Below are 18506 nucleotides of genomic sequence, written 5' to 3' on the forward strand. Positions count from 1 at the left end.
ACACACAAAGGCCTCAGGGGAAGAAACCAGGGGGTGGACACAGGCCTTCTGACAGTCAGCAAACCTCACAGGGTGCCTGTTTTGAGCCAGGCTTGATGCCAGCACCCGCTGGGGGTGAGGGGCATATTATCACATGCCAGGAGGCAGTTGGGCATGGAGGTCACGGGCACAGGGCCAGATGGGCTTGTGTTTGGGTCTTGGCCCTGGGGAATGCCTCCATATCTCTGAGACTCACTTTCCTCTTTGAGGAATAGGGAAAAAAAAACTGCTTTTCCCATCAATGAGGGAACACAGATGGGTGAAGTGCAGATGTACATCGTACCTGTGCCATAGAATATTCTTGTTAAAAGTGGTGAAGGGCTGGGAGAGTGGTGGCTCACACCTGTAATCCCAGCTAATCGAGAGGCCAAGGCAGGAGGATCACTTGAGCCCATGAGTTCAAGACCAACCATATATAGTGATATATATAGCAATATAGTGAGACCCTGACTCTACAAAACTAAATAAAATTAGCTGGGCATGGTGGCATGTGCCTGTAGTTCTAGCTGTGTGGGAGGCTAGGGTGGGAGAATCTCTTGAGCCCAGGAGTTGGAGGCTGCAGTGAGCTGTGATTATACCACTACACTCCAGCCTGGGTGATAGAGTGAGACCCTATCTCAAAAAAACAAAACAGATAAGTAGCGGTGAAGACCATGGAGCCCTCTGTGGGAGCTGAGTGGAAAGGCTCAATCCCTATCTGGGATGGGGGTGGTCAGGGTGGGCTTCCTGGAGAAGGTGATCGAGGGTGGGTAGGATGGAGCACAGAGGATCACAAGGGAGATGGGTAGACAGTTTGGGGAATCCTGACCCCACCTCACTCTCAGGGTGGACTCTACGAGGCGGTGAATGAGGTCTACAAGAACCTCATCCCCATCCTGGAAGCCCACCGTGACTACAAGAAGTTGGCCGCGGTGCACGGCAAACTGCAGGAGGCCTTCACCAAGATCATGCACCAGGTGGGCCCAGGACCCCCTCCCCAGACCCCACCCTCAGCCCCACTCCTCATCCCCAGGGATCTGCTGACATTGACCCTTCTCTCCCGACAGAGTTCCGGCTGGGAGGTGAGTCAGCGTCGGTGGACAACCACCTGCCTCTGGGACCCCCATGATGACTGGCCAGCAGCCATCAGTGAACACCAGGGGGCGCTGGAGGAGCATGGCCGCTGGCCATTGGGGCTGGGGCTGTGGCCACAAGGCACCCACCCCATCACTTCCCTCCCTTCCCCAAAAATGCGCCCACCCCCGCCCCCCCCGCCCCAGATCTCGAGGACAGCTTGTGACTCACCCAGCTGGGAGCTCTCCAGAGACACCCCTCCCTCTGCCAGGGCCAGCCTGGTCACTGCAGGGGGGTGGCAGGGTGGCTCTGATTCCCTCATGGTCCCTCTCATCTCTCCCCATCTATCACGTGGCTCTCCCTATCTTGGTATCTCTCTGTCTCTTAGTCTCTATCTCTCCCTGCGTCCCCAGCTTCCAGCCTCCCCCAGGCTCTCCTCTGCTCCTCATTTCTGGTTAATGTGTCCCCCCGCTCCAGCAGCACTCCCCCCAATCCCGCTTCTTCTCTGCTTAGGTCTATTTTTAGGCATCTCCTAGTTTGGGGAGAATGTTCTGGCCAAAGATGGCAGAAACCCAGAGCCCAGGCAGGCAGGCCGGGTGGGAGCTGGGTGGGGAGGGCAGGTCCTCGTCGCCCCCACCCATCTCCCATCTCTGATCTCTCTCCCCACGGAATGATTCTCACGGGGCAGTGATAACCAGGACCCTGGGGGTTGAGGGAACTCTGACCTCTGACCTCTCCCATGACATTGTCTCTCTGTCCCCCACACCTCTGACCCCACCACGTCTGCCCCACCCTCCCCGGATCGGCCTTGGTAAGTGAACATCCAGCCATTCCACTTCCTTTCCAGTCATGGGGTGGTGTTTTGGGGGTGGTAGGGAAGGGGTTCCTTCTTCCAAACTTAGGGCTGGGGACAGGAGCAGGGGAATGCCATGGAACAAGGGAACCAGAGCCTCTGTCCTAGAGTGAGAGACAGCCATCCCCTTCCCTCAGCCACCCAAGCATTTATTGGGCACCTACTGTATACCCATTCTTGCGGGCATTGGGGCACAGGAAGGAGAATGCCCTAGAACAAAGGAGTCAGAGCCTCTGTCCTAGAGTGAGAGGCAGCCATCCTTCTCCTCAGCCATCCAAGCATTTATTGGGTACCTACTGTATACCCTGTCCCATGGGCATTAGGGACACACCTGTGAACAATACAGCCCCAGTCCTAACTTCATATTGTAATCCATGCCCCAATGTTCTCAGAGCCCCCTGCCTGTGCCCATGCCCGGATGTTCTCGTGGTCCTCACACTCCCATCCTGATATTCGAGACCCCTATCTCTGGGGCAGGCAGACCTCCAGCAGGGGCCTCCCGGACAACCACACCCTTTCTCACAGCTCCAGCGCGTGTTCGGGACGTATTTCCGCGTGGGCTTCTACGGCGCCCGCTTTGGCGACCTGGATGAGCAGGAGTTTGTGTACAAGGAGCCATCGATCACAAAGCTGGCAGAGATCTCACACCGGCTGGAGGCATGTCCTTGTGGTGGGGGGTGGAACGGGGCATGGGGCTGCCCTGGGGCGGGAGGAGGGGCTGTCCCTGGGTGGCCCCGAGTCAGCCCTGTGTCTCCAGGAATTCTACACGGAGAGATTTGGCGACGACGTGGTTGAGATTATCAAAGACTCTAACCCTGTGGACAAGTCCAAGCTTGACGCACAGAAGGTGGGTCCCCCGACCATTTCCCCAAAATCCTAGATCCACAGAGACTCCAAGTACTGTTTCCTGGGGACCCTCAAATCCTCTTTCTCTGGGAAACCCCAAATCATATTTCACTGGGGGACCCCAAACCCTATTCCTCAGGGGATTCCCAAACATCCAGACATAGGAAGACCTGGAAATGACAAAGTTCCCAGATCCAGGGCTGCCCAGATCCCCTCTCTCCGGCACAGGGCCTGGGCTGTGCGTGCCGCGGCTGTGGGGCCCTCCTCACACCTGACCCTGCTCCCAGGCCTACATCCAGATCACGTATGTGGAACCGTACTTTGATACCTACGAGCTCAAGGACCGGGTGACCTACTTCGACCGCAACTATGGGCTTCGCACATTCCTGTTCTGCACGCCCTTCACGCCGGATGGGCGCGCACACGGGGAGCTGCCTGAGCAACACAAGCGTAAGACGCTGCTTAGCACCGACCACGCCTTCCCCTACATCAAGACTCGCATCCGTGTGTGCCACAGGGAGGAGGTGGGTGGGGACCCTGGGCCTGGAGGGGTGGGGAGGTGAGGGGACAACAGACCCTGGGAGGGGAGGGGAGGAAAGGGGAGGGGAAGACACAGGGACCCAGACCCAAGGTGGCCCATGGATCTCAGACACAGAGAGGAGTGGCACAGGGACCCTAGACCAGGTCCCCAGGGAGGGGAGGGGAGGAGACTAGACCCAGGGAGATCTGGGAGGCAAGATACAGGGACCCCAGACCCAGTGTGGCCCAGAGATTCCAGACCCAGAAAGAGGAGGCAGAGGGAGCCCAGATCTAGGAAGGCCCAGGGAGGAGAGGTGTGGCCCAGGAAGAGACCCAGGTACCCCAGAACTGGGCTGAGAAGATATGGAGACCCCGAATTCCAATCTCTAAACTGAAACCTCTACCTCCAGACCCAGGAGGACCCAGGGATTCTAGACTCACAAAGGGGAGGCACAGGGACTCCAAATCTAAGAAGGCCCAGGGAGGAGACGCCCAGGGATCCCAGACCCAGAGAGGAGAGGTGTGGACACGCTAGACCCAGAAATTGGCTCATGTACCCCAGAACCAGGTTGGGGACCCCAAACTCCAACTTCCAGTCTCAAACCTCTACCTCCAGACCCAAGGAAGTCTGGAGACCCCAGATGTAAAGCCACTAAACCCCAGGGCACCAGACCCAGCAGACCCAAGGCTGGACCCCCCCCCCCCCGAGTCAGATCCAGGAAGGACCCCAGATTCTGGTCATTGCCTGGGTTCTTGGACCCCTCTTGCTCCCAGTGGGGTCTGAGCTGCCCCCGACTGGCTTCGATCAGGACCTCCTCAGACCCCAGCGAGTGCACACCCCTCCCCTCACCCCATAGACGGTGCTGACACCGGTGGAGGTGGCTATCGAGGACATGCAGAAGAAAACACGGGAGCTGGCCTTTGCCACTGAGCAGGACCCACCAGATGCTAAGATGCTACAGATGGTGCTTCAGGGCTCCGTGGGGCCCACCGTGAACCAGGCACGGCTGGTGGAAGGGGGATGCAGGCCACACGGGGGACTCCAGGTGCCATGCAGGCTGGCTCACCAGTCCCTCTCACCCCACAGGGTCCCCTGGAGGTGGCCCAAGTGTTTTTAGCAGAGATCCCGGAAGACCCCAAGCTCTTCCGGCATCACAACAAATTGCGGCTCTGCTTCAAGGACTTCTGCAAGAAGTAGGCGCAAAACCCCCCAGGAGGGGTCTCGTGCCTGCCTAACCTGCACAGACCTGCTCTCTGCCCACCTGATCTCTGCATGGCTCCCCCATCTGCCCGATTCCCATTAAGTCCACTCTCCCAACCTGACCTCCTATTGCGGGTCTTTCTGCAGGCCTGGCCCCGCCTAACGGATGCCCCCACCCCTAGTCTTGCTTTCAGTCCTGTGTGCAAGTCACTTAGCATCTCCCACCCTCTGGCCCTCAGATGTGAGGATGCGCTGCGGAAAAATAAGGCCCTGATTGGGCCGGACCAGAAGGAGTACCACCGCGAGCTAGAGCGCAACTACTGCCGCCTGCGGGAGGCTCTGCAGCCCCTGCTTACCCAGCGCCTGCCCCAGCTGCTGGCGCCCACCCCACCTGGCCTCAGGTGCCTGACCTGCTGCCCCCATCCTAGAGACTACAGAGGGAATGCAGAGGCAGACCAGGACAGATACAGGATAGGGGCTATTGTACACATACACAGCAACATGTTTCCTGTCCTGGTAGCTTGGACTTTGTTCGACTTTGTTTTGTTCCTGGTTTTTTTTTTTGAGAGAGTCTCCGTCTGTCGCCCAGGCTGGAGTGCAGTGGTACAATCTCAGCTCACTGCAACCTCCACCTCCCAGATTCAAGTGATTCTCCTGCCTCAGCCTCCTGAGTAGCTGGGATTACAGGCATCCGCCACCACACCTGGCTAATTTTTTGTATTTTTAGTAGAGACAGGGTTTCACCATGTTGACCAGGCTGGTCTCGAACTCCTGACCTCAGGTGATCCACCCGCTTTGCCCTCCTAAAGTGCTGGGATTATAGCATGAGCTGCTTCAACTTTGCATAAGCGTCTGAATAAGTCATCCAGATGTACAAAGGCAGGGCAGGCTCTGAGCCGTCATTTCCCAGATACATGAATTCATCTTTCTGAGCCTCAGTTTCTACATCTGTAAAATGGGGATGATTCATACCTTCCGTGGTGGACTACAAGAGAGAATCTGAGAATCCCACAGCAGGATCAGGGACAGGAGAGACCCCAGAAGGATCCTCGGAGGAAGAGGATGAGGATGTGGGCTGGGAGGTCTATGGAGTTGGGGGCCCCATGGCCATGCTGACCCACCCTCATTCTTTTCCCAGGAACTCCTTGAACAGAGCAAGTTTCCGAAAGGCAGACCTCTGAGCCCACAAGGACCAAAGCTGCACCTAGAGGAACCAGCAGCCGGGCCTCAGCTATCTGTGCTACGAGGGGAGTCTCCCCTGGTGCCCACTGGGCCGTGGGGTGACCACATTGTACTTGGTGCTGGGCCCTTTGCCTCTGTGTCCCCATCTGTACGCACTGATGCTTCCTCCCTTTTTTAATTTAAAATGGTTTTTATAAGCAACCTGTGCCATGTAGAGCAGTCACTAGGGGCTGGGTCACATGCTCATGACATGCTCACAGTCCACTGCCCCACATCTACACATCCCTGCATCACCAGTGGAGACACCAAGAACATACTGGGTGCCAGGGACAGCGTGGTGACAACAGACACAAATTCCTGCCCTTGTGGAGCTGACATTCTAGCAGGGAAGGCAACACACAAATAATGTCACATGCCTACGGGGAATAATAATACCTGGTTCGTGTTTGTTTGTTTTTAACAGACAGACTCTCTCAGTCCCCCAGGCTGGAATGCAGTTTCACAATCATAGCTCACTGCAGCCTCAAACTCTGTGGCTCAAGCCTCCTGAGTAGCAGGGATTATAGGCACATGCCATTATGCCTGGCTTTTCTTTTTTTTTTCATACAGAGTTTCGCCCTGTCACCCAGTCTGCAGTGCAGTGGCGCAATCTCGGTTCACGGCAACCTCCACCTCCCAGATTCAAGTTATTCTCGTACCTCAGCCTCCCGAGTAGCTGGGATTATATATGTGCACCACCATGCCTGGATAGTTTTTGTATTTTTGTTGTTGTTGTTGTTGTTGTTTGTTTTTTCTTTTTTGAGAAGGAGTCTCGCTCTGTCGCCCAGGCTGGAGTGCAGTGGCCGGATCTCAGCTCACTGCAAGCTCCGCCTCCCGGGTTTAGGCCATTCTCCTGCCTCAGCCTCCCAAGTAGCTGGGACGACGGGCGCCCACCACCTCACCTGGCTAGTTTTTTGTATTTTTTTAGTAGAGACGGGGTTTCACCGTGTTAGCCAGGATGGTCTCGATCTCCTGACCTCGTGATCCGCCCGTCTCGGCCTCCCAAAGTGCTGGGATTACAGGCTTGAGCCACCGCGCCCGGCCTAGTTTTGTATTTTAATAGAGACGGGGTTTCACCATGTTGGCCAGACTGGTCTTGAACTCCTGACCTCAGGTGATCCACCTGCCTCAGCCTCCCAAAGTGCTGGGATTACAGGTGTGAGCCATTTCTTGGCCCCAGGTGGTTTTTTTTAATTTTGTTTTTTGTAGACATGGGGCCTTGTCATATTGCCAAAGCTGGTCTCCAACTCCTTGGCTCAAATAATCCGCCCACCTTGGCCTCCCAAAGTGCTGCAATTACAGGCATGAGCCACTGCGCCTGGCCTAATTTTTTTTCACTTAAAATTTTTTTTTTGTAGAGACAGGGTCTTGCTACGTTGCCCAGGCTGGTCTCGAACTCCTGAGCTCAAGCAGTCCTCCTGCCTCGGCCTCCCTAAGTGCTGAGATTACAGGTGTGAGCCACCTCACCGGCCTAATAATATTTATTAAGCCCTTGCTGAGTGGCTGGCTGTGTACTAAAGGGCTCCCAGAAAGATCTCTGCAAAAGTAGGACACTCCATTTATGAGACTTTTTAACCCGAGGGACCTCCTTCCTAATGGTTAGGCCCCACCCCAACGGTTACTGAAACTTCTCAACACTCCTATCAGGTAGCTAACATGATCATCACCATTTTACAGATGGGCAAACTGAGGCACAGAGCAGCAAGCTTGGTGGGTCTGGGATGGGAGTCCAGGTCTGGCTGGCTCCGGCGCCCAGGCCTGTGCAGCCTCCCCTCTCGCGCGGCGGTCACGCCACCGTGTGCCAGGCTTGCGCTGGGCCGCGTCCAGCCCTGGGCCTCCTGGGGGAAGGGTGACCTCCCGCCGCCGCGCCCCCCCGCGCGCCCTCCCGGAGCTGGGCCCCGGCCAGCTCCACCCCCTCCCGCCGCCGAGCCGTTCCGCCCCCCGCAGCGGCCCAGGGACAGCCGGCGGTAGTGGGAGGCCGGCGGTGGGGGGGCCCCTGCTTTAGGGACCTTAGGAGGAAGGAAGTCCGAGGCGGACACCCGCTCGCGCACACACCCACCTGATGTCCAGGTGAGATCCAGTCTCCACCAGCGTCTTGCATCCCCACCCCCACCGCGGCTGGGCGCCCGGGCGGCGGGCGGGGCGGGGCCGACTGGAGGGAGGCAGCCCAGAAGGGGGCGTAGTGCGGGCGGAGCCACCTCCGAGGGCCGGGCGCCCAGGCGGCGGCGCGCTCGAGGACGCTCGGGCGGCGGGACGCAGGGAAGGCAGCGGCCGGAGCGCGCAAGGCGAGTGGGACCTGGGGCTGGGTAGGGGTTCAAGTCCGGTTCGGGGATCGAGTGTGCACCGCCCCCCCCACCTACTACCCTACCCCCCCGCCTCCAACCCCGGGACACGACCTCGCTGGTCTCAACGAGCCGCTGCCTCCAACTCCACCTTCTGTGCCCAAACTTTCCAGACTTGGAGTGTCTCTGTTCCCGCGTCCCTGCTCCCTCCCTGTCTATGACCCCATACCCCCATCGATTCCTCCCAGTACCCCCATCGATTCCTCGTGCCCGGCCCGTCTCCCCTGTCCTGGCTCCCCTCTGCCCCTCTCCCCTGTTTCTGTCCCCCTTTCTTCCTCTGCTCCCCGCCCGGCTCTGCCCCCTCCCCGCACTGTCCCCCCCTCACCCTCCTCCGCGGCCATGCCCCAGGCGGCGGGAAGGCGGCCGGGCGTCCGGCCGGGCTGGGCCTGGGCTTGGCGGCTGGGCCGGCGTGGGGAGCGGCAGCTGTTTGCCATTAGCCGGGGATCCCACAGGCCCCGCCCCCTCCCTGCACGGGGCGGGGTCCTTCTCGTCCCCCACTCCGAGTTTAGGGCGGAAAGACCCCCCCCGCCCCCGCCACCTCCAAGATGTGCAGGCCGGTCTTGGGTGGTGGGTTGGGGAGACCCGCGCCCCTTCGCTGAGCTCCCTACCTGTCCCCTCTTGTAGGCTGCAGTCTCTCCGTCTGTGTCTTATCCTGTCGCCCCTTCTCCACTTCCCAGGGGTCCCATAGCGAGAGAAGGGTTTCAGCCACAGTCATCCATCTCCCCCACCACACCCCCTCATCTCCTTTCTCTTCCTCTTACTCGGGAGTCGCTGGTCCTGATCGAGGGTGGTCAGATGACTGAGGACCCTCAGACCTCAGTCTCCATTATCTGGGAAACGGGTAGAGAGATCTGGTGTGGAGTCTGGGGGTGGTGACTTGGTGGACATTGGCAGGATCCACCAGGCTTAGGTTCACGTTCAGGCCCAGCTACTTCCCCGTGGCCCCAAGGATCCTAGGCAAGCCACTGTACCTTTCTGTGCCCTCTGCATCCCCTGTCTGTGAAACGGGATGATAACTGCCCATCTTATGGAATTGTCACAACAATTAAAAGAGTTGATGTTAGGCTGGGTGCGGTGGCTCATGCCTGTAATCCCAGCACTTTGGGAGGCTGAGGCGGGCGGATCATCTGAGGTCAGGAGTTTGAGACCAGCCTGACCAACATGGAGGAAACCCCATCTCTACCAAAAATACAAAATTAGCCAGATATGGTGGCGCATGCCTGTAATCCAGGCTACTCAGGAGGCTGAGGCAGGAGAATCGCTTGAACCTGGGAGCCGGAGGTTGTGGTGAGCAAACATCATGCCATTGCACTCCAGCCTGGGCAACAAGAGCAAAACTCCGTCTCAGGAAGAAAAAAAAAAAGAGTTGGTATTATTATTACTGTTACTATACTCTTTGCCTGGCAGCACACTCACTCCCCTGCCCCCCTCTCCCCCTGACTATTCCAATCCTGCTCTACTCCTGCTTGCTGCCTGTATCTCCATCTCTCTTTGGTGGCCAGAAAATATTTTCAATCAGCTTCCTGTTGCTCAGGGGCGAGTCTCCAGGCAAATGGAAAACCAAATTTCCTGCAATTGGTGACCATGTATTCCAGGTGTTGAAAGACAGAGAAGCGAAGACAGAAACGTGGAAAGACAGAGAGAAAGACACGGAGAGAGACGCAGGACAGAGAGGTGGAGAGAGACACAGAGAGACAGAGACGTGGAGAGAGACACAGAGAGACAGAGACGTGGAGAGACACAGAGAGACTTGGAGAGAGACAAAGCAAGACAGGACGGGAGAACAAGGACAAGCTCAGGTGCCCCGGAGCCCCAGCCCTGCCTTCATGCCCAGCAGGTGCCCTACCTGGCCCATCCTCCCAAGGTACCTGCTGCCCCCGCACTCAAAGGCCAGAAAGGATTAACTGATGGTGGGATGGGCTGGGGCCTCTGCAGCATGATGGCTGGAGGTCAGATAACAAAAAGGACCGGCCAAGTTCAGATGGGTTATACTGGGGACAAAAGAGCCCTGGCCAGCCTCCAGGGCTGAGGGGGGTTTAATGAGAGGCTCTGATTGTCCCTCCCTTTTGCAGCCTCTAGGCGCCCCGTCTTACTTCCTCCCCTCCACCCCCAGGACTTCCTGGGCCTCCACCCAGCCCTCTATCCCTACTGCGCCCCTAAGCCTGGACACATCCTAGGCGGGCAGGAAGTTCTGTGTAGCCCGGCAGTGAAATTGTTTATTTTTAGAGAAAATTGTTTCCATAAAGGGGAAAGGCTTCACTCCTAGCTGCCTCCCCAACTTTCCCTACCCCTTCCCCCCGACCTAGTCCAGGCCTGACCCAGCTCTCAGCTTTGGGGTCACTGGGGGTCCCCTTCGCCATACTTTGCTTCTCTTTGTTCCCCTCCATCTCTGTCTCCTCAGATCCTTGCAGGAAGACGAGGTTCCCGTCTTCCCCAACCCCTTAGCGCCTCAACCCCCATCCTTCCCTGTGGCCAGCTCCAGGCCTGGGCTGAGGGGAGGGGGTGCAGGAAGGGTGGGGCCTGTTGGGCTTGGGGCCCCCCAGCCCCAGAGCTATGTGGAGGCCGGGCTGTGGGAACAGCTGGAGCCTGTCCAGGGGCTGGACAGATGTTCATGCAGGCAGTGAGGTTTGGTTTCTTTGTTCCAGACCTGCGGTGTGGGGGGGAGCCCTTCCACAGCCAGGCCGGGTGTGCGTCTATGAGTGGGTCCCAGACCTGGGTGGGGGGTTGGGTGAGCCAGCTGTGGAGGGGACTGGCCCCATCTCCTTCCCTCCCCCTACAGACTCCTAACTCCTGGCGCCATGGTTCCCTTTCCCCAGGTAAGCCTCAGTCAGTGCTGCAGGCAGTCTGACTCGTAGTCCCTCAAGTGACTTCCAAGGAGCATCTGCAGACAAGAAGATGGCCCAAGTCCTGCACGTGCCTGCCCCCTTCCCAGGTCAGGGGACTCAGGGAAGAGGGCCCTGCCCTGGGGAGCTTCAGTTCTGGAGGCCTGAGGGGCCGGGGACTCTGCCCTGGGGACTTTGAGGGTGGGACACAGCCCAACAATTAGAGGTCTGAGGCAGGAGGCAGAGTCCTGCCCCGGGTGTCTGATGGGGAGGCACAGCCCTGCACTGGGAGGGTCTGAGAGCAGACGTGGTTGAGTACCAGCTGGGCTTCCATCTCTTGGGCAAATAAACCCCAACTCTCCCCAGGCATGTCTTCACCCTGAGTATGGGGATAAGAGGATTCAAAGGTCCTGGTGTTTCTCCCACCCCCAGGGACCCCTGGCCCGGCCTCCCCGCCTGCCTTCCCTGCCAAGGACCCCGATCCACCCTACTCTGTGGAGACCCCCTATGGCTACCGCCTGGACCTGGACTTCCTCAAATACGTGGACGACATCGAGAAGGGCCACACGCTGCGACGCGTGGCAGTGCAGCGCCGCCCCCGCCTGAGCTCGCTGCCTCGTGGCCCTGGCTCCTGGTGGACGTCCACTGAGTCGCTGTGCTCCAATGCCAGTGGGGACAGCCGCCACTCAGCCTATTCCTACTGCGGCCGTGGCTTCTATCCTCAGTATGGTGCTCTGGAGACCCGCAGTGGCTTCAATCCGCGGGTGGAGCGCACACTGCTGGACGCCCGTCGCCGTCTCGAGGACCAGGCGGCCACACCCGCCGGCCTGGGCTCCCTGACCCCCAGTGCGGCCGGCTCGACAGCCTCCCTGGTGGGTGTGGGGTTGCCACCCCCGACGCCACGGAGTTCAGGACTGTCCACGCCGGTGCCTCCCAGTGCCGGGCACCTGGCCCACGTGCGAGAGCAGATGGCGGGTGCCCTGCGGAAGCTACGGCAGCTGGAGGAGCAGGTGAAGCTGATCCCCGTGCTCCAGGTGAAGCTCTCGGTGCTCCAGGAGGAAAAGCGGCAGCTCACAGTGCAACTTAAGAGCCAGAAGTTCCTGGGCCACCCCACAGCGGGCCGGGGCCGCAGCGAGCTCTGCCTGGACCTCCCCGATCCCCCAGAGGACCCAGTGGCACTTGAGACCCGGAGTGTGGGCACCTGGGTCCGAGAACGGGACTTGGGCATGCCCGATGGGGAGGCTGCCCTCACCGCCAAGGTCGCTGTGCTGGAGACCCAGCTCAAGAAGGCACTGCAGGAGCTGCAGGCAGCTCAGGCCCGGCAAGCTGACCCCCAGCCCCAGGCCTGGCCACCGCCAGACAGCCCGGTTCGCGTGGATACCGTCCGGGTGGTAGAAGGGCCACGGGAGGTGGAGGTGGTGGCCAGCACAGCCGCTGGCACCCCTGCACAGCGGGCCCAGAGCCTGGAGCCTTACGGGGCAGGGCTGAGGGCCCTGGCAATGCCTGGTGGGCCTGAGAGCCCACCTGTGTTCCGCAGCCAGGAGGTGGTGGAGACGATGTGCCCAGTGCCCGCTGCGGCTACCAGCAACGTCCATATGGTGAAGAAGATTAGCATCACAGAGCGCAGCTGTGATGGAATGGCAGGTAAGCGGTCGCAGGCGGGGAGAATGGCTGGGGGTAGGGGGGCCCTCTTTCTTCCCATGGCTCATCCTGAACCCTCAGAATGCCAGGATCCAGGCGGGGTGCTGTGGCACATGCCTGTAATCCCAGCACTTTGGGAGGCTGAGGCAGGCCTCTTGAGGTCAGGAGTTCAAGACCAGCCTGGCCAATGTGGTGAAACCTCATCTCTACTAAAAATACAAAAATTAGCCAGGTGTGGTGGCACGCACCTGAAACCTCAGCTACTCAGGAGGCTGAGGCAGGAGAATCGCTTGAACCAGGGAAGCAGAGGTTGCAGTGCCTGTAGACCCAGCTACTTGGAAGCTAAGGCGGGAGGATTACTTGAGCCTAGGAGGTCAAGGCTGCAGTGAGCCATGATTGCACCACTGCACTCCAGCTTGGGCAACAGAGCGAGACTCTATCTCTTAATAACAACAACAAGAGATTTGTGCACCTGGATCCAGCCATGCCTGAAGCTGTCATCAGTTACATAACAACACATTTCCTTTTCACTGCTTAAACTGGTCCAAGATTGATTCCTGCCACTTACTGAATAAACAGGGAGGACTTCTGCCTGGTAAACCAACAGCCTTGGGGAACTTTCCCCCAAATACCTCCCGCTTTCTGGATACTGACAAAGTGTCAGTCACCTAATTTCTCTGCATGGTTGCTACAGCCCTGAGGTTGGCTGCACAATTCTCCCCCTTTTGTGGATGACAAGACAGAGACTCTCTAAGAGTTGGAGTGATGTGTCTGGTGGAAGAAAATTAACGAGTGCCTCGTTAATTTTTTTTTATTTTTTGTAGAGACAAAGTCTCATTATGTTGCCCAGGCTGGTCTCAAACTTCTGGGCTCAAGTGATCCTCCTGTCTTGGCCCCCCAGAGTGCAGGGATTACAAGCATGAGCCACCATGCTGGCCTCAGTGCTCAGGTATCATCAGGAATCTAACTTGATGCCTTTCTTTTTTTGTTTACCCTGGGAGCTTCTCTTTCAGGCAGGCAAGGGAAGGTGACCTCACTGCTCCAGGCATCTGTCTGTTCCGTTTAGTGGAGAGGGAGCTCCTTAGTCCAAAGAGCACCAGTAAAAATCCCAGAGGGGGCCCTCATTGGCTGGCCTGGGTCATGTGCCCATTGCTGAGCCAATCGCAGTGCAGTGTCCCTGTCTGCCTAGCCATGGACACTGGGGGTAGGGGAGCCCCTCCCAAGCCCTGTGGCCTTTGAGGGAGGAAGGGGGTGCTTCCCAGAGGAAGTACTGAGTCCTGATGCCAGGAAAGGGGATGCTGGCTGTGCAGAATGTCAGCTGCTGGGTTGTCCTGAGGTCCCTGGGAGAAGCCACCCAAATGATTCATAATAATGACAGCTGGGCCGGGCGCGGTGGCTCATGCCTGTAATCCCACACTTTGGGAGGCCGAGGCAGGCGGATGGCTTGAGGCCAGGAGTTCAAGACCAGCCTGGCCAACACAGTGAAACCCTGTCTCTACTAAAAATAACAAAAATCAGCCGGGCATGGTGGCACGCACCTGTAGTCCCTGCTACTCCGGAGGCTGAGGCAGGAGAATCGCTTGAACCTGGGAGGCGGAGATTGCAGTAAGCCAAGATCACACCACTGCCCTCCAGCCTGGGCAACAGAGTGCAACTGTATCTCAAAATAATAATAATAATGACAGCTGGCCAGGCACGGTGGCTCATGCCTGTAATCGCAGTACTTTGGGAGGCAGAGGCAGGCAGATCACTTGAGGCCAGGAGTTCAAGACCACCCTGGCCAACATGGTGAAACCCTGTCTCTACTAAAAATACAAAAATTAGCCGGGCGTGTTGGCGGGTGCCTGTAATCCCAGCTACTTCGGAGACTGAAGCACAAGAATCGCTTGAACCTGGGAGCCAGAGGTTGCAGTGAGCTGAGATCATGCCACTGCACTCCAGCCTGGGCAACAGAGTGAAACTGTCTCAAAAATAATAATAATCATAATGATAATGACAGTTGTTCTTCTTGAAACATAGTCGGGGAGGCTCTGCCAGGTGGGTTCAAACTCATGCCGTGTGATACTGGGTGAGCAACTCTCTAGCCCTAAACATCTCTATCTGTGAAGTGGCGTGGTAATGCTCTCCGTCTCTAGAGAGGTGGAGAATTTATGAATTAATGCACACGGTTAAGTACTGGTTGCGGCTTCTGCTGATAATGTTCTGGTCAGCCCTGTTTATACCTGGGGAAACTGAGGCTTGAGGAGATTCATTTGTCCTGTGTCACACAGCCAGGAAGTGGCTCAACTGAGCCAGTATCTAAACCCGGGACATCAAGCCTATAATCCTAGCACTTTGGGAGGCTGAGGTGGGTGGATCACCTGAGCTCAGGGGTTCAAGACCAGCCTGGCCAATATGGTGAAACCCCGTCACTACTAAAAATACAAAAATAAGCTGGGCATGGTGGCACACTCCTATAGTCCTAGCTACTCGGGAGGTTAAGGGAGGAGAATTGCTTGAACCTAGGAGGCGGAGGTTGCATTGAGCCAACATCACGCCACTGCACTCCAGCCTGGATGATAGTGAGACTCTATCTCAAAAAACAGAAAAGAAAAAAAGTAAAATAAATAAACCCAGGACAGCTTGAATCTGCCACAGAGCTCAAAGGTAGGGCCCAAGTTCTCATCCCAGCCTCGGATATCAGGTGGCCAGAGCCCCTACTGACAGACCAGAGGGCACAGACTGGAGGGCAGGGACCCAGCTGTGTTTTCTCGCTGGCCCATGTTGTTCCTGTTCAGCTCTGGACACCACCCACCTGTTCTATGTCTATCCCAAACACCCAACCCTGAGGTTCTGGCCCCCTGCCAGAGGCCCCGCCTGGCTCAGCCTCGGAATCTCTGAGAGGCAACCACCATTCCAGACGTGCCTCCCAGAGCAGCTGGGAGGCCTTCTGCCTGCAGGACAAACAGACATAGCGATGTCCACCTTCTTTGCATGCAAGCTGCTGCCCTGAAAGTTCTTCCTGGAGTCTCATTTTATTCCCTTTTGCTGCAGGCAGCCCCAATCTCTGCCTTGCTTGGGCTGAGCTGGAATGTCTTAATTCATTTCCATATCTTCCTTTTTTTTTTTTTTTTTTTTTTTTTGACGGAGTCTTGTTCTGTCGCCCAGGCTGGAGTGCAGCGATGCAATCTCGGCTCACTGCAACCTCAGCCTCCCGAGTAGCTGGGATTACAGGCGGGCACCACCATAACTGACTAATTTTTGTATTTTTAGTAGAGATGGGGTTTCACCATGTTGGTCAAGCTGGTCTCAAACTCTTGACCTCAGGTGATCCAACTGACTCGGCCTTTGAGCATGATTTAATCTCTCTGTGCCTCAGTTCCCTCATTTGCAAATTGGGGGTCCTGACGGCACAGTATCTCTGGAATAATGTGAGGCTTTAATATGTCAGTTTGGCCGGGCGCAGTGGCTTATGCCTATAATCCTAGAGCTTTGGGAGGCCAAGGCAGGAGGATTGCTTGAGGCCAGTGGGTCGAGGCTACGGTGAGTTGTGACCATACCACTGCACTCCAGCCTGGGCAAGACCAATCTTGTGGGCGGGAGTAGGGGGGAGAGAATCAGTTCATGTCAAGTGTTCACCATGGTACCAGGCGTGTGTTGATACTTGGCTCTATAGCCTCTTAAAGGAGCATCTTTTTATCTTTTTTTTTTTTTTTTTTGAGATGGAGTCTTGCACTGCTGCCCGGGCTGGTGTGCAATGGCTCTATCTCAGCTCACTGCAACCTCCGCCTCTCGGGTTCAAAAGATTCTCCTTGTCTCCGCCTCCCAAGGAGCTGGGATTACAGGCGCCCACCACCACACCCAGATAATTTTTGTGTACTTTTAGTAGAGATGGGGTTTCACTATATTGGCCAGGCTGGTCTCGAACTCCTGACCTCGTGATCTGCCGGCCTCGGCCTCCCAGAGTGCTGGGATTACAGGCGTGAGCCACCACACCCGGCCTCCAAGGAGCCTCTTTGAACAAAGACGTGAAAGAAAATAAGTCACCAAAAGAGGTGGAAAAAATAATGGTCCAGGGAGGAGCACAGCAGGGACAAAGGCCCTGAGATAAGCAGAGGCTCGGGCTTATCAAGGGGTTGAACAAACTGGAATGAGCTACTGCGCCCAGCCTAAATTAAAAAAAGGCAAACAAACTTATTTTGGGCCGGGCGCAGTGGCTCACGCCTGTAATCCCTGCACTTTGGGAGGCCGAGGTGGGCAGATCACCTGAGGTCAGGAGCTCAAGACCAGCCTGGACAACATGGCGAAACCCCGTCTCTACTAAAAATATAAAAATTAGCCAGGCGTGGTGGCGCACACCTGTAATCCTAGCTACTTGGGAAGCTGAGAAAGGAGGATCGCTTGAACCGGGGAGGTGGAAATTGCAGTGAACTGAGATCGCATCGCTGCACTCCAGCCTGGATGACAGAGTGAGACTGAGACTCCATCTCAAAAAAAAAAAAAATTCTGTTTTGGCCTTCAGGAGTCCAAAACTGAGTTCATCTCATTCCTTAGCTCCTGGCAACCATCCACGTTAGCCTGTGCAGACCACTTCTCTTGTATTATTATTTTTTCACCTTCAACCTCCACCTTCACCCTTCAATGCTAAAGGTCAGTAAATATTTTCACTTTGGCGGGTCATACAGTCTCTATTGCATTGATTCAACTCTACCTCAGTTCTTTTTTCCTCCCCACTTTATTTTTATTCCTTTTATCCTTTTTGTTGAGATGAGGTCTCACTATGTTGCCCAGGCTGGGTTCAAACTCGGGAACTGAAGTGATCCTTCCACGTCAGCCTCCTGAGTAACTGGGATTACAGGCGTGTGCCACTATGCCCAACTTTTTCTGGTTTTACTGACGTATATTTAATATGCCCACAAAAATGCACATATTTAATGTATACGTTTTTGAGTTTGGTACCTCAGTGCCTTCATTTTGCAGTTGCAAAAGCAGCCATAGACAATATGGAAATGAACGAACATGGCCGCATTCCAATAAAACTTTATTTACAGACCCTGAAATTTCTATTTCACATACTTTTCATGAGTCCCAAATTAAATTCTTCTTTCCCATCCATTTAAAAATGTAAAAACAGCACCCACAGGCTGAAGCTCACCACCCTCCGCTCTCCACCATCAGTGCCACCCCCACCCCATCTAATACCATTCCTTACAATCCACCTTCCAGAAACTTATTTAGACATGTGAGTGTCCTTGAAAAATATGCCTTGTGCGTGCTTCATTTCCTTAAATGGTGGTGTGCTTCAGAAAACAAAATCTCTTTCTGTTTCTTATTTTTTCCTCTCCTTACGCTATTTTTGAACTCTCCACACTGATGTTTGTAAATCTAGTTTGTCACTTTTTATTTTCCTTTTTTCTTCCTTTTTTTTTTTGAGACGGAATCTCACTCTGTCGCCCAGGGTGGAGTGCAGTGGCGTGATCTCTGCTCACTGCAACCTCCGCCTCCCAGGTTCGAGCAATTCTCCTGCCTCAGCCTCCCAAGTAGCTGGGATTATAGATGTGTATCACCACGCCTGGCTAATTTTTATATTTTTAGTAGAGACAGGGTTTTCACCACGTTGGCCAGGCTGGTCTCGAACTCCTGACTTCATGATCTGCCCGCCTTGGCCTCCCAAAGTTCTGGGATTACAGGCGTGAGCCACTGCACCCACCTACCCTCTTCTCTAATCCCCCCCACAGTAGGTATCTGGTTACTTCTAATTTCCGGCCACCACAAACGATGCTGGAGTCATCGTCACACATCCCCTTCTGTGGGACTGCCCATTCCTAGAGGATTTGCAACTTCACTCCAAGTCCTGTCTGATCCTTTCCAAAAAAGGCTCTCCCTGTCTGCATTCCTAACACCGTGCTCCAGTACAAGGTGTCCATTTTCTCATATCCTCACCAACATACGGCTTTATCTGTCTTTCTAATTTTTCTTCCTTTTTTTTT

At 55.9% G+C, this 18506-nt stretch overlaps 2 protein-coding genes across 10 annotated transcripts in view; both read left to right on the forward strand.

Annotated features, from left to right (window-relative positions):
* DOCK6 (dedicator of cytokinesis 6) overlaps positions 1 to 5894 on the forward strand; it is a 63427-nt gene extending 57533 nt beyond the window's left edge. For 4 of the 5 annotated variants that reach the window (XM_017869472.1, XM_017869473.1, XM_017869474.1 and 1 more), the window contains 9 exons: positions 864 to 995; positions 1086 to 1100; positions 2477 to 2602; positions 2703 to 2792; positions 3079 to 3315; positions 4168 to 4311; positions 4398 to 4504; positions 4751 to 4912; positions 5650 to 5894. In XM_017869472.1, coding sequence (XP_017724961.1) covers positions 864 to 995; positions 1086 to 1100; positions 2477 to 2602; positions 2703 to 2792; positions 3079 to 3315; positions 4168 to 4311; positions 4398 to 4504; positions 4751 to 4912; positions 5650 to 5692 — 1056 coding nt within the window. In that variant the 3' untranslated portion in view covers positions 5693 to 5894. The remainder of the gene's footprint in view (positions 1 to 863; positions 996 to 1085; positions 1101 to 2476; positions 2603 to 2702; positions 2793 to 3078; positions 3316 to 4167; positions 4312 to 4397; positions 4505 to 4750; positions 4913 to 5649) is intronic. The other variant, XM_017869475.1, reaches the window with a different exon arrangement.
* A 2019-nt stretch (positions 5895 to 7913) lies between these two features.
* Positions 7914 to 18506, forward strand: part of KANK2 (KN motif and ankyrin repeat domains 2) — a 35283-nt gene continuing 24690 nt past the window's right edge. The window contains exons 1-4 of one of the 5 annotated variants that reach the window (XM_017869478.1): positions 7914 to 8017; positions 9670 to 9938; positions 10891 to 11006; positions 11329 to 12540. In XM_017869478.1, coding sequence (XP_017724967.1) covers positions 10970 to 11006; positions 11329 to 12540 — 1249 coding nt within the window. In that variant the 5' untranslated portion in view covers positions 7914 to 8017; positions 9670 to 9938; positions 10891 to 10969. Of the gene's footprint in view, positions 8018 to 8104; positions 9939 to 10890; positions 11007 to 11328; positions 12541 to 18506 lie in introns of those variants that run through there. The other 4 variants (XM_017869481.1, XM_017869482.1, XM_017869480.1 and 1 more) reach the window with 4 other exon arrangements.

This window comes from Rhinopithecus bieti, unplaced genomic scaffold (genome assembly GCF_001698545.2).
Source record: "Rhinopithecus bieti isolate Rb0 unplaced genomic scaffold, ASM169854v2 scaffold_5025, whole genome shotgun sequence".
Taxonomy (NCBI): domain Eukaryota; kingdom Metazoa; phylum Chordata; class Mammalia; order Primates; family Cercopithecidae; genus Rhinopithecus; species Rhinopithecus bieti.